This window comes from Anser brachyrhynchus, assembly GCF_964034855.1.
Source record: "Anser brachyrhynchus genome assembly, chromosome: 17".
Lineage (NCBI taxonomy): Eukaryota > Metazoa > Chordata > Aves > Anseriformes > Anatidae > Anser > Anser brachyrhynchus.
In genome coordinates this window covers 9,678,739-9,692,760 of record NC_137710.1, presented here as the reverse complement: position 1 = coordinate 9,692,760, position 14,022 = coordinate 9,678,739, and the positions used below count along the sequence as shown (strand labels likewise).

Below are 14,022 nucleotides of genomic sequence, written 5' to 3'. Positions count from 1 at the left end.
CACAGCACTGTTAAGTCTCTACTGGTTGACACATAAAGATGTTTTGCCCCATTCAAGCAGAATTCGTTATGAAAGGTGTAGCTTACCAATACTGTTGCTGTATTAATATATTTCAGTGGAGCAGACTTAGAAGACTATCTGCAGCATCTCCCCCAGCACAGGACTGAGCTTACACTTTTCCAGTCCTGTGAATGAAGTCACGTAAGCATGTGACCACCTGCTGCAGCATGACCCCTGCACATGACAACGTGTGCTGTGTTCATTGAAGAGACTGCAACTCCCTTTTACGTTACTTGCTAAGCCCTCTACGGTATGTGCTTTGGCACAATTTTCCCATTTCCTGTCTGGCATCCTTAGCTGTCACAAATTAAGAAAGCTGATGCTTTAAGTGGTAGTGCATTACTACTAACCAGTCCCCACCCCCAAGACAGGAAGACTAGAACCACACAGTGGATACTGCAGTTTTACATTTATAGTTGGACTTTTATAATATTCAAGATTAGCACAAGATTCATAACCATAAATTATACATTGTTATCTAAGTACATAAAACGTTAATGATACATGTATTTGAAGAGTGGCACAAAGTAATAATACATCCCTGTTGGCATTCTCAAAGAAAGAGGTGGGTGGTAGACACACCATTGATACTACTGCAGCACAGCAGAACTGAGTCACTGCATCTTGTTAATTCAGATGGTGTTGACTCTGCCCACCAGACAGGGTCAGAACATGGTGTGGCAAGAAGCCAATGCCAGAATCAATTAAAGGTGCAAATAAAAAAGTCAGGATTATGGCCCTCCCTACCGCCTCATTATTTTAGCAGTATGCACCCCTCCCCAGCCCTGACGCTGTGCTCTTGCATCTTTAGTACTTCGGCAGGCCATGCACACTCCCATGTTCACTTGCCACACATAGCTGAGGTTTCCTTTAGTACCATTTAACGTCAACAAGTAACATGCTCTCCTCTTGATAAACAAAAAGGATCTGGGAAATGTTTGCTCTCTGGCATGAGAAGATTTATTTTCTTTAAGTCTCAGATCTACTCCAGAAAATATAGAACAGACTCCAACAGCATTGAACCCCAACAGCATTATTGTCCAGAAAAGGAAGCTTTCCCAATATTCCTCTAAACATTCAGAGCACAAATATCAGAAAGCCCAAATTCTTTTGCACGTAAGACTGCAAACAAAATGGGGTAGTCAGATGTACATAAGCTTTCAACAATTCATTATTAAGGAGATGCTTCACTGAATTGTTAAGAACCCTGCTACTTCAGTAGCTTCAGCTAAAGCTTTAACAACTTGGTGCCAGGCAATTTCCCAGCTGCCTTCAATGGGCTTTGCAAAAGAAAAAAATATGCTCTTCCCCCTGGCCTCAAGCAGTTATTGCTATATGAGTTAGTGAAATAGTGCCTTAACTTCAGACAAGAGTCTCACAATGTCATTAACAAAAGCTGCCTTTCAGAGGTTGAAATGTAACCGGACAATAATCAATAAATAACAGTAACAGGCATCCCGTTGAAGTCTCCTCACTGAGCAGGGCAGCAAGTGTGTTCAGCCAACAGAAGGTCATCTGTGCCTTTAGGACCATTGTACACTTCTTGGAGAAGTTAAAAAGGGACGGGAAGGAAGAGAACAGAGACAGCAAAGGTCTGTCAGAGAGCTAGTTACATATTGAAACCATAAACAGGTGGCTGGGTGAATCCTGGTGCTGAGTATCCGTATGGGAAGTTTGCCTGGGGAGGTACTGCACTGGGGCCTGCTGTTAACATCAACTGCTGGCCTGGAAAAGCATGAGAAAAAAAAAAAAGTTAGTTTAAGTACCCAAGGTTCCCTAATGCTAGCTGTACTATGGGACAGAATTATTAGGCTTTTAGCTAAAAATCAGCCACTGTGCAAGCACACACTAGCAAGTTACACTATTACTCAACATGCACCACACAGAGTGGGCACTTAGGCCATCTGCTCTCACTACCAGAAAACTAAGAAAGCAAGGCAAGACTCAGATGGGAAGAGGAGTATCAACTGTTCTTGACGGCAAGATAAACGTGGCTTGTTTTGAAAAGACCACACTGAAAGCCAAACTGATTCTATTTAAACACCATGCATGGTCAGATCTCAAAAGTAAAACAATTCAAGCAATTAGTTAGGTCTGTTAGGTCTCAGTCTGGAAAGTGCTGCAAAAGGCCTGAATGTACCTTGATAGAAGATATGTTTTCATCACTAGGAGCACACATGCCTCATGCATATATTAAATTTAAGTTAACATTTACATTAGACAGTGAACCAGTCACATCCTTCCCTTACCAGCCACTTCTAGGTGCTTGTTAGCAGAATGCCTCTTCATAGGGGCTTCTAAAATAGCAGCACGCTTGGACAGCCATGGTTTTTTGGCTGCATTTGTCTTAAAATGGATGAACTAGAAAGCCAGTCTGCCTTTCTACTTGGAAGAGCAGAAAGCAGACACATTCCTCTTAGAAAGGAACAACAGGAGGAATTAGCATGCTCTTTAAGTTATTTCTGGTGTTGTGCACACCTTGGTATCCCCTCTCCTGTTACCGTACTAAAAGGCTATTCCTAAGCTAGGGTTCTGAGCCATGTAAGAGGAGTAATACTTTAGCTGAAGAGTAGAAGTACTGTAAGAGTGAGATGTCACTTCAACAACTTGTGCAGTCCATCTAGCAGAGACGACCATTTTACTAGCTACTGGAAACCAGCTTACTTTGGAGACAGTCATTCAAGTAACCTCCATAAAGAGAGACCACAGTGGCAATAGGTAATCAATTAAAACCAAGTCTTTCACCTACCAAATACTATTGGAGTGGGTTCAGTTACTTGTTCCTCTTCTTTTCTTAGGCTTTCAGAAGCATCAAGTTTATCCACCTACATTGAAGTGAACAGGAGATGTATGAAGGCCTTGCCCAGGAATTGCACTATCACATGAGGCTTTCAATGCCTGGTACCTTAGCTATCAAGGGTTCCTTACTGTAGTCCATTTTGGAGACTATGGCTGGGAACACGCAGACAAAGTCTGTAAACCTGACTTCCCAATTGCTTTAGTTTTATTGCAATAGCTGTCAAATGTAGCTGAGAAAGACCACTATTACCTTCAAGCACAGCATTTTTGGGAGCCCTGCTCTAATTACTGTTAACTCTATGACAAAGAAAACAAGTCAGCTCACTGTAGTTCCAAGGATCATCTCAAATGAGCCTTACCTAGATGTCTACTAACCTGCAAGCCCTCTCCCCTTCATTAAGGGCACCTAGATATTTGCAAATATTCCAGACCATGAAGTTTAATCTTATCTACAACTACAGCCTAACTCTGGTTATAGAGTACTGGTTTAACTGTATTAATATCCACATAGACTCCTTTTAGAGGAAATTCTAGAACCATCATAGGAAGTGGTCTAGTTGTATCAGCTTTATATAGAACCCAGTGTTGTGTGAAATAAAGCTCTGTTCATGCTAAACTCACTTGTCAGAGTGCTATAGTAGTGCAGAAGCTCTGAACACAGCTTTAAATTGGGGGTGGGAGGGTGAGAGAGGAGGGCAGAGAAGGCAACAGTACCTTCCTTCTTTCAGGTTTTAAGTTACATCTTCCATAAGCGAACCATTGAGACTGAAGGCTGCAAAGGCATAAAATCACACAGCTTCATATCCAGATACAGATAGTACTAACATCCCGGGAAAACCTTCTTTTAGCCCAATGCTGTATTTCAGCTGCTCCTCAGCCTCCTTTCCCACTAAAACGATCATATCCAATTTGATGAGTGCTGCAAAAGGGGTCTCTATTATACTTTAAAAAGGTTATCTGGATCTATTGCTTAACAGTTTCCTGATGTTTATTTTTAAGTTTGATGCTCAAATTAATAACTTGAGTGTCAGTATGTCTTAACTCATTCCCTCAGAGCTGTCAACCTAACAGCTTTTCAGGATAACACTGAATATTGGTGTTACAAATATTGTCCCTATTACTGTGGGTCAAAGCAATTGAAAGCTACTGCTTTCAAACTAGTTGCATTGCTGTACTTATGGCCTGGGATTCCCACTCTCTCCTGGATTAGACTTTACTCTTTACTGCCCCTAAAGGACTAAGGAATTGGGAACAGAAGTGCAGTTACTCCCTCTGTTGGAGAAATAGCAAGCATGCTGAGAGCAGATACCCTGAAGAAGGGACAAAACCAGCAACTCCAGCAAAGGCTAAACTTCTTTCCAATTTGATGCCTAGAAGTGAAGTTGTTCGAAAGGTTTCCAAATGAATGTTACCATACTTTTTGTACCCAGCCCCTTCTGAGACATAGGCTATTCTATGCTTTCACACCTTTGGTTTAATGCATAAGAGAAAGATAAGTTCTGGAAGACTTACACACTCTGGTAATAAACCAGTCTATTCTTTTGTATCTCTGAAGTTAGTTACGTGACAGGATTTTAGACATACTACAACATTTATAAAACCCATTCTCTAATTTCATGTTTGTAGTTAATTCAGACTAAATTAGTTCCACTGTAAACCATTTTTATCATGCAGATTTTCCTTCTGGCAAGTTATCTGGTATTTAGTAAGAGTAAAGTACTTGTAAATCCAACCAGCAATTTAAAAACCATGATCTTGAAGGTACATTTCGCATGGAAGAGTACAAGTGAACTTGTGTGGCAAGTTTCACCTCAGTAGAATTTGAGGAGGAAGAGTTTAAGATCAGTGCAAGTACTTTCATTATACTAACGGGCAAGACTTACAGGTATTTGTAAAAGATACCTGCCACAAGTTTTCTGTAATATAGTAATTAGGAGCCCAAACAGTCAAGTCCTCAATTACTTGCTTCCATTTCTCATGAAAAAGAGCAGAGTCTGGTTGGATTTTCAAGTTGCTTGTGAATAGTTATCCTTTTAGCATTAGAAAGTGAACAGAAAATGAGTTAGAGCTAAATTACACTGTTTTTCTGGCAGAAGCTACAGCTAGATTCCTGTAAAAGAATCCTAGGGTATTGAGGGACACAAATGAACACAAAAAAGTTTGAAATCAGAGTGTCACCTTATAGAACAGCCCATCAACCTGCAAGAAAATTCAGAGGGGAATACTTAACATGACTGATTAGAGACAACCTGAAGCAGTCATTTCTAAATTACTGATTTCAACAGAATTCTCCACTGTGATGTCCTACACAACACTAGAGTCTTTTAAGGAAGAATCTTAGTTTAATATCCTGGGGCTGTTTGAGACAAGCATTTCAGGACCACACATGATCAGAATCTCTCCCTTCTCAGTTCAAGACTAGCTACTGGTATCAGTATTTTACAGCCAGACTATGCATCTGAAGTTCTGTCTTCCATAAACACCTTATTTTCAGCAATCTACTCATACGGTTGATGTAGGAACAGTGTGTACTGTTACAGAGAGTACAGCTTTTGAATAACTAACAAGAAAACATACAGAGTACTTTCACAGTTATACCGAGTAAAAAATGATGCAGGTTCTCTTCAGCAAGTCCTCAACTTCATGAACTATGCAGCTGATCTAAAAAGCATACAGTTCCTCACACCCATTGTTAAAAACAAAAGTTAACTACACCTCTTTCAAGTCCTATGCTTTCTATTTAGAAATTTAGCTATCTAGCGTGAAGTGACTAAACCCAGAGAAATTCCCAGAGGACTTAGTGTGAGGAATAATAATACTCTAAATACATGCAAAGAGCTTTACCTGGTTTGCATAACACTAATTGCCCAGCAGACTAAAAGACTCAACTTCTTAGCCTATGCAATACTCACTTTGGTAAGGTACTCTCTCATCACTTGGATGAAATAAGGCATTGCAAAGTCCATGATGTTATGCCTCCATGCCAACTCAAGGACTACATCTGGGTGCAACAAGTCATAACACGTGAAAAGGCAGGCTGCAAAACACTCCTGCTTGCCTTCTTCCAGGAACCATTGAAGCAGCTTCTCAGCTAGTTCTGCATCTTTGGACTCTGCAGCATACTGCATAGCATCCTACAGAAAAGGACAACAGTTAAGCTTGATCCTTGTCTGTCAGTTTGTTGTTTTACACCTTATGTATACGAAACTGCTAGCTAGACGGGCCATGTATTTTGCATACCAAGAAGTTAGTCTTTCACATCACCACACATGTTGTACAGGATCTAAGTTACAGTATATACACTCATTTAAGTCCTCTTATTCCCAGGCAGCCCAGGTGCTCATTTTAAGGAAAGCCTGTTGCACATTCAGTTAAGTACTTGAAGTGGCCCAATGAGATTTTGCTTAGTTTTGTAGCAGCAAAGATAAAATTTCTGGTATCCCACCTATCTCACAATTAGACATTAAGGATTATCTACAGCGGAAGAAACTACTGCATCAACTGCTTGGTATCTGGCAAGACTGAAGACTATTTGTCAGCTTTGCTACAGAGCACTCAAGAACTGGCTCATGTGAAATCACTACAGGCTTAAGTGCTATACCACTCTACTCATGTTTCATCTCTACCCTATATGGACAAAGTCTTTAGGTCTACATAGAATGTTCTGCACTGACAGAGAAAACTGTCCAGATGCCTTTGATGGGCATAGAGAGATCTCTGAGTACAGGACAGCATTATCAAATTAGACTTAAGGTCTACATTTGAAATTGCAAGCTATTCTGCTCTAATATTCTTTCCTTAAACTTCAAGGGAAGGGTTAAGATTCATTGGAACCCCAGATTTGAAGCTAAAAGAATGCATTCAGTTTCCAGGAGCCTATGCTTCAGATATCAGACTCTTCTTTTTGACAGTCAGGGAGAAAAGCTGTGTTAACTCACCTTATACAGACGGTCTTTCTTGCATAGCTCCACGCTCTGTTTCCAGCGGTTGTTGCCCTTATACAAGTATGCTGCAATACGCCTAAATTCAATTAGTTCATGCTTTTCCAGACGCTGAGCCAATGTTATGTTATCAAAGTTGTCATAGGCATCAATGGAAGCTCTCAAACCCTGTTTGAGAGAGAATTGTTACCCATGCTTCCAGATGATGGTAGGTGAGAGATACAGGAGAGAAGCATCCAAGGATGCCTCACAAGTGCTTAGGTTACTCCAGACAGATGTTAATGCTATGGCTGGCTACAGCTTCTTTGCCCTGCATATTTCAGGCCTTTCTTTCAAGGACTGTTTTTAATATAGCAAGATTTTAACTTGGTTGTATGAACTTCACTTTGCAGACTAAATAGAATAGAAAAGCTTGTCCTACAAATATCAGTCAACAGGGCCAGAAGAAAATTTGTTTACAGAAGTTTTGCCTACTAAAGTACATACCCAATGCTGACCTTTATGAAGTCTTGTTCTGAGAGAAGTTAACTGCAGTATCTGCTTTGTTTGCAGGTTATCAGATTGTGACCAAAGCACCCCATGGCCCAAAGGGTCTGATTCTATCCCCACTACTGTTACACTGCAGAAGTTCCCCTTTGCTCAAGGGAATTACACCTTGTCAGCTGGGAAACAACTAAACCATGACTATTTTACTTTTTTTGATCAGGCCTACTGGTCTCTTTTGTGGGGCTCACCTGATAGTCTTCCTCCTCTGTTAAAAGGTTGTTTAGAGCTTCATTAACTCCTTTGTTGTTGTGGTTCTGGACTGAACGCAGGTAAGGCTTTACTAGAAGTAGCTGATTAACCTGGAATTAAGATATTTTCAATACAAGATTAACTATACTAGTTCTGACACTTGATACTCCTGAAATAAGTTCCCATTTGTTATAGCAAGAGTTTATGCTTACTGTCAGGACTGTGTATGCTTGCTATCAGAACTACAGACAAGTCATATTGTGTTGTTGCTGGAAGTAAAATGAAACAGCCTACTAGGACAGTTATGCTAACTCTTCTAGTGCTTCCCATATTAATACAGGACTGGACTGCTCCTCAGTCCCTCATACTTGAGGGAAAGCCACCTGACAGACACCAGCCCTTTTTTTCCCCTTCTCAGACAGAGACTAGAATGTCTTTACTTGCATGGGGGTTTTCTGTTCATCCACTATCTCCCAAACTCACCTTTGAGAAAAAATTGACTGTCCTCGTATGATCCAGTCGTGGAGATAATACAAGCAGAAGATCATTGATCAGCAGAGGTTTGTAGTCCAAGTAGAATTGCAAGGCTTTGTAATACAGCTCCACGTTGGCCACCTGCATGGTTACACACTAGTAAGTACTTCACATGCAAGTAAATCTAAGGTGCTTAATTTGGATCATTTAACTCAGCAGAAAGTTTATCTGACTCATATAAAAGCTTAAATTTTCTTCTACCGGACAGTAGCATTACACTTGCATGCATAATTCTTGTTGAATCTCATGACTGCTTCTAGTGTCATCTGCTTCCAGATGGTGAAGTTACAACCTAGCAGGAACAGTCCAAACCAATTCTAACCCATCCACGGTTAAGAGATCCCAGCACTGGCAGCCCACTAGACTTAATGTGATCACGTGTTTAACTCCTAAAGGCTGTAAACTTAACCACTCTTAAGCTGTTGCCTTGAAACCTGTAAGACCAGTAAGAATGGGTTCACAGCCTGAAATCTTATCTAAACTATTCATTAATCCCCTATTCTCCACTGCATTCATAGGACTGCCCAGCCCATTTCTCTCACTGAAATAGCTGGAAACTGCCAGGATCTTTCAAGAAATGTTACAACCTCAGACTGAGGCAACAGTCAGGTCAAAGATATTGAGGAGGTTGTGCCCTTGCTTGTGACCTACAATCCTGAGCAGTCCCTGAAAACATTCTGTGCTATAGGCTGCCACTCATCAGAACATGCTGCACAACAGCAAACAAAGGGTACAAGCTTAGATTAATTCTTGTGCTAAACTATTTGGATGATTTGTTTTAAATACAGCATGAAAACTGGGTAATAGTAGCTTAAGCAAACTTAAGTGGGGATTTTGTTCTGCATTTTTGCCTTAGTTTTGAAAGAATCTTTCAGCACTTTGATTCAGTTAACTATCAACTTGCCTTGGCAATTATGTCTTTAAACTGCCCTTCTTTCCAGGCATCGGTGGGATGATTCATCATGGTAATTATTGCATTGTCATACTCCTCGTATTTGTCATAAAGGAATACAAGTTCTGCCCAGAGATGAGCCTGTTCTGCAGCTCTGAGCACCTGATAAAATAAGATGACAGTCAGTTTGATTCATTAACAGCTTCCCTACTTCACTTGCAGTGTAGTTACTTTACTGCATACCTTTGGAATATTAACTCGAGACCAAAAGAGCTCCAAATGTTCCCTCATTTTCTGAGGCTTGAATTTAGAGTATAAGATGGCAAGTTCAGTAAACATCCCCATGTGAGCACGCTCTAGACCCAAAGCAGCTTCCAAAAGAGCAATCAGTTCTTCAAAGTAGCCACGATCCTGGATATTAGGAAAATAAGGATTAATTGCAAATTCATAACCAACTAGCACTTAAAACTTGCTAAAAATAAAAAGCTTATTTACTTAAATTCAACAAACTTTTCTCTCCAAATTAGAGTGCTTAGTTTTATAAGACTCTATTTGAATAAGGCAACAGAATTGTAAAAGAAGGGACAGTGAAAGCTATCACCCTTCCATTTACTATAAAAGGTTTGCATGAAACTATTAGGAAATAGAGGAAGAATAAATTCAATTTACTTCTGCAGTCATTAAACATTAGTCCCACAGGGTGTCAGGTTTTAGCTGGGACCACTTTATTAGCAGATACAAGTACTCTGTATAGATTTTCTAGGACATTAACAGTGATCTAACCTGATAGTAACTAATCAGCTCTTCAAGTTCATCAGCATGAATGACTATGTGTAAGCCACATATCTGTGCCAAGCGGAATTCTTTTCCATCCACACAGGCAAAACATACCTGTAACGAGAGATAGCAGAGTCAGTTCACAGGAGAATACTGCAATGCTTATTTAGACTCTTTATATTAAAGGACAAAGTTGATTAGCAAAGCTTTAACAAATTCAGGGCTTACTACAGTTCCTAATAGGTATTACTGTAATACTGCCATTCATTTTACACTGTTCTGAAACTAACCTTTATTATCTCAGGCAAGATGACAGCTTATGAAGATACAGATGTGCTCTGTAGCCAGAAACAGCAAGTCACTATCAAATATCATCACAGATGGTTATGCATCAACTATTCTTTAATTCCCACATTACTGACAGAGCAAAGGAGTCCAATTATGCTCAAAAGCAACATGCTCAGAAGCAACAACAGTGTGTGTTCTGCAGATTATTAAAAAACGCAAGTTTTGGTTACCTCCTTCCAAGTCCTTGTGCTGTTGGCTTTGCGGCCACTGTCCACTGCTGCCTGATACTCTCCAAGGTGTACCAAGGTAGATGCCAGGCGAGCAAAATTAGACACGTTGTTATAGAGTAGTTTTGCTGCTTCATACATCCCTTCTTCGTAACAGCGATCACCAACCTGGATTAGGAGTCCAAGGTAAACAAGGGTAACAGCAAGAATCAAGTCAGCTAAGCAGCAAGTCAGACATAGGAACTGTGATCAAGACATACCTGCTGTATATGGGCATTATTAGGGCCACTAATAAACTCCTCCAGTTCTGAGAGACGATTAGTTTTTGCCAAGGCAAAAATAAGTTCCGTCTCCACATAAGACTCTCTAGCCTTCTTCCTGGCCATCTGTAAGAACTTGACTAGGTCCTCCCAGTTATCTTGAAGAGAGAAAAGATATTTCAGATCCTCTATTTAGTTATTCTGTCTTGCTCTCCTTGCTCACATCAGGAACACAGTTTTCACCAGTATGCTCAATGATACTAAGCCATCTGCATCTGAGTTAAGGTATTCTCTGCTAAACATTGAGTCACCTTCATATAACGTTGAACTTCTTGCAACTATCCTAGAATTCAATTGGCAAGCAATTCTGCCACGTACAGCTAAAATCAATACACTATACTCAGTTGTATTTAGACCATAACGGTCCAAATTATCTTCACAGGGAGGTCTATCGTTGTAGCAAAACAGACAAATTTGTTGACAGGAATCTCACTAAAGTGACTCATCCACTCCATAGACTAGCTGGTCCAATTTACTCTGAAACAGAATTTGCACATCTCAAGAATCCTTGCTGCTCAAGGTAAATGAAATAACCCAACTCTTACCCAAGCAATCTTAAGTTTGAAGATAATTTGGCTTACCATTTCTATTAGCTGCTTGAACAACTTCCATGTAGGCAGACGGATCATCTGCCTTTATGTAGGAGTCAATGGCTTCTTTCACCAAGTCCTTCTGCAGCTGTGCTCTGGCTAGTTGGCTCCATACTGCTGGTTCATTACATCTCTCTGCAAATTCATAAGCACGGTCTAAATTGCCAATGTGTTCAATCAGCACCTGTTTGAAATTGAAATTGCAAGATGAAAAAATAAAATAAAAATCAAAGCCTTGTAACATCTTCCTTTCCACAAAAAACTCTTCCTTCAAACACATAGGTTGTTCTAAGTAAGCGATACAAAGCTAACTGCTTTTAGAAAAGCCCTTTCTGTCCAGTGAAGTAGAGCAGCAAGAATAGATAAATGATAGCAACAGGAGTTCTTCTACCCTGAAGAAGTCAGTATTCTGGCCTGAAGAAAACGCCTAGTAGCATTTGATTCTCCTGCCCCTTTCAGATGTAAGTCTCCAAGGCAGTCATTCACAGTGAAACGCAGCATGCACACAAGCGTGTAGCACAACACTCTAAAATCTTTTTATTACTTTGAACAGATCTGCATCTGAACTCATCACTTTGAATCCGTTTTGTTATTCTTTGCACGTATTCCCACTTTTTGCTACAAACTGATATAATTTAGGAACCATACTGTTAAGTCTCAATGATTTAAGTTACAATCATTCCAGGAGAATCAATTTAACATTATACTTTTTTCCATTCTCTCTATTACTAGCATTCTATATGTTCATGTAGGAACCACACCTCACCTGGATTGCTGAAGTATTAACATCAAATTTTCTGAATATAGCAAAGGCTTCTTCATATAGTTCATTACTGATGGCAATGTTTGCAATATCTGGGGCATCATAGTTATCCAGTCGATTAATGTACTCCATCACACGAGTGCGGTCAGCCTTGATGGCAGTCAGGATCAGCAGATTCTGGAGGTTCCTTTGGTTAACAAAAGGCACAGGTTATAAGCAGGTGTTGGGCACTTTTTAAGTGACACATATTGTACATGCAACAACAGCTGCATACACCTGCTTGCTGTTGATAGCAACAACCTTTCATTCCCAGATTGAGGAATATTGATATCTGCCTTCCAAATGAAATTGCTTACCAGTGGCGGTGTTGTTTTCTTTCAACGCATCACTGCAAATTGAATAGCATGAACTAGCTCTGTATTTAAATCACAAAGAACCTTAAGTTCTCCTTTTTGGCCTGCCTATTCACATTTAGAAGCGCTTAGGTCTTGGAACCAAGAAGCCCACAAATAATTTGGGTCACTTCACAACCTAAAGAGACGCACTGAATAGGCTAAATTTGTGAACAAAGCTCTCTCCTTACCTGTGTTCACTGAATACAGAATTATCCAAGACAATTTTTTCCAATAACTCAATTAATTCATTAGGCAGGTCTGCAGTCATGAAAGCTTTCACAGTGACAGAAACCTCCTCTGGATCCTGCGTCTCTGATAAAGCTGTTTGGACAACCTGGATTTGAACGTAGGAGAATATTAAGCATTTTTCCCAAATAAGATATTTACCAACCCATTACAGTGAGCTACAAATTAAGGCTTCAGAACTTTGAAAGTATTGTCATACCCAGCAAGAAAGAACTACTTCTGTACTAGACATACATATTAAAAGTCACACCTTGGGACTGCACAGGGAGCAAATTCACTAGAGACCCGTTCTGTCCTGTGGGTCACTCCATAGGACAGAACAATATCATCTTACTGATAATTAAGTTTTCCGACCGTGAAGCTCTGAGCTAATACTTGCCACTCAAACTCTTACAAACTTTTGTACAACTGAGATGAGGCCTCAGAGAACCTTGTGGGGAAGACAGCTACTTCAGTGTACCACAAAGGTTCTGAGTTCTCCTTATAGTGACGAAGTTTAGCCTTTGTGCTGTACCTGGTCAATAAGCTGCCGCCTGAATGGGTTGTTTTCTTCTAAAACATTTGCCCAGAGTTCAGGGTCCTTCCTGCGAACTAGATAGCGAGCCTCACTCTTAAACAGTGAGTTCTCATTGCAGACCTGAAGGAGAAGTTGCAAAAATTGGAATTAACATCAAGAGTTAGTACCACAAGACAGGTTTAACTAGCTATGAGTCAGACAGTCTAAAAAACTGACTAGAACTAATTGCTGACCAATGCTAATGCCACAGACAAAGTTCTTACCCAACCTCTGATCTGGAAGGCTCATGGAGAAGGTCTCCAGCAGAATTCCTATAGCTTCTCTTGGTTTTGCCCGACACACAAATACTGTGACAGTGGCTTCACAGTAACTATTTGCTTCTGTTTGAAGTGAAGACCTGCAGAAGCCTGAAGAACTTAAATTTTAAACCTAAGAAAGGGAGCCACTTGCTTGGGCGGTGTTAAGTAGTGAATTGAGGAATGGTGTTGGTGTTCAAAGCCAGAAATAGGTTACCTATTTGGTGTCATTAACTTTACACTAGAAATGTTCAGAGAAGCAGGTGGCTTGGTTTCCCGTTAAAATGTTAAGGGTACAGAATAAATATGGGATTTCCTATAGAAGTGCAACAAGTTGTTATGAGTTATGACCCTATTAGTGCCACTAATTTAAATGTCCAACTGGAAAAGTAGAAACCTAAAGGCCTATTTGGTCTTCTACCAACATGTCATGTTCTGTTAGTATCAGAATTAGCTCTTGAAATCTCAAGTACTTCACTGTAAGCAAATTAGTAGTTGCACAATTTTCCTTTACATTATACATCTATTAGTTGCCTGGTTTCAGGAGTTGAGCCCTTTCCCAGGAAGGAGCAATGCCTCAAGAATAGTTCTCACAGGAGGAAGAGCTTTCATTCATGACCTGAAGCACCCATTCAGAATATC

The 14,022-nt window shown here is 40.1% G+C and overlaps 1 protein-coding gene across 2 annotated transcripts in view; it reads right to left on the bottom strand.

Moving 5' to 3' along the window:
* Positions 1-454: 454 nt before the first annotated feature.
* Positions 455-14,022, bottom strand: part of CLTCL1 (clathrin heavy chain like 1) — a 38,157-nt gene continuing 24,589 nt past the window's right edge. The window contains exons 18-33 of one of the 2 annotated variants that reach the window (XM_080559847.1): positions 13,082-13,204; positions 12,510-12,655; positions 11,930-12,113; positions 11,155-11,347; positions 10,514-10,671; positions 10,257-10,421; positions 9,745-9,852; positions 9,205-9,372; positions 8,974-9,123; positions 8,019-8,150; positions 7,535-7,645; positions 6,798-6,968; positions 5,772-5,993; positions 5,038-5,058; positions 2,810-2,885; positions 455-1,785 (exon numbers count right to left, since the gene is read on the bottom strand). In XM_080559847.1, the coding sequence (XP_080415973.1) occupies positions 1,670-1,785; positions 2,810-2,885; positions 5,038-5,058; positions 5,772-5,993; positions 6,798-6,968; positions 7,535-7,645; positions 8,019-8,150; positions 8,974-9,123; positions 9,205-9,372; positions 9,745-9,852; positions 10,257-10,421; positions 10,514-10,671; positions 11,155-11,347; positions 11,930-12,113; positions 12,510-12,655; positions 13,082-13,204 (2,244 nt within the window). In that variant the 3' untranslated portion in view covers positions 455-1,669. The remainder of the gene's footprint in view (positions 1,786-2,809; positions 2,886-5,037; positions 5,059-5,771; positions 5,994-6,797; positions 6,969-7,534; positions 7,646-8,018; positions 8,151-8,973; positions 9,124-9,204; positions 9,373-9,744; positions 9,853-10,256; positions 10,422-10,513; positions 10,672-11,154; positions 11,348-11,929; positions 12,114-12,509; positions 12,656-13,081; positions 13,205-14,022) is intronic. The other variant, XM_080559848.1, reaches the window with a different exon arrangement.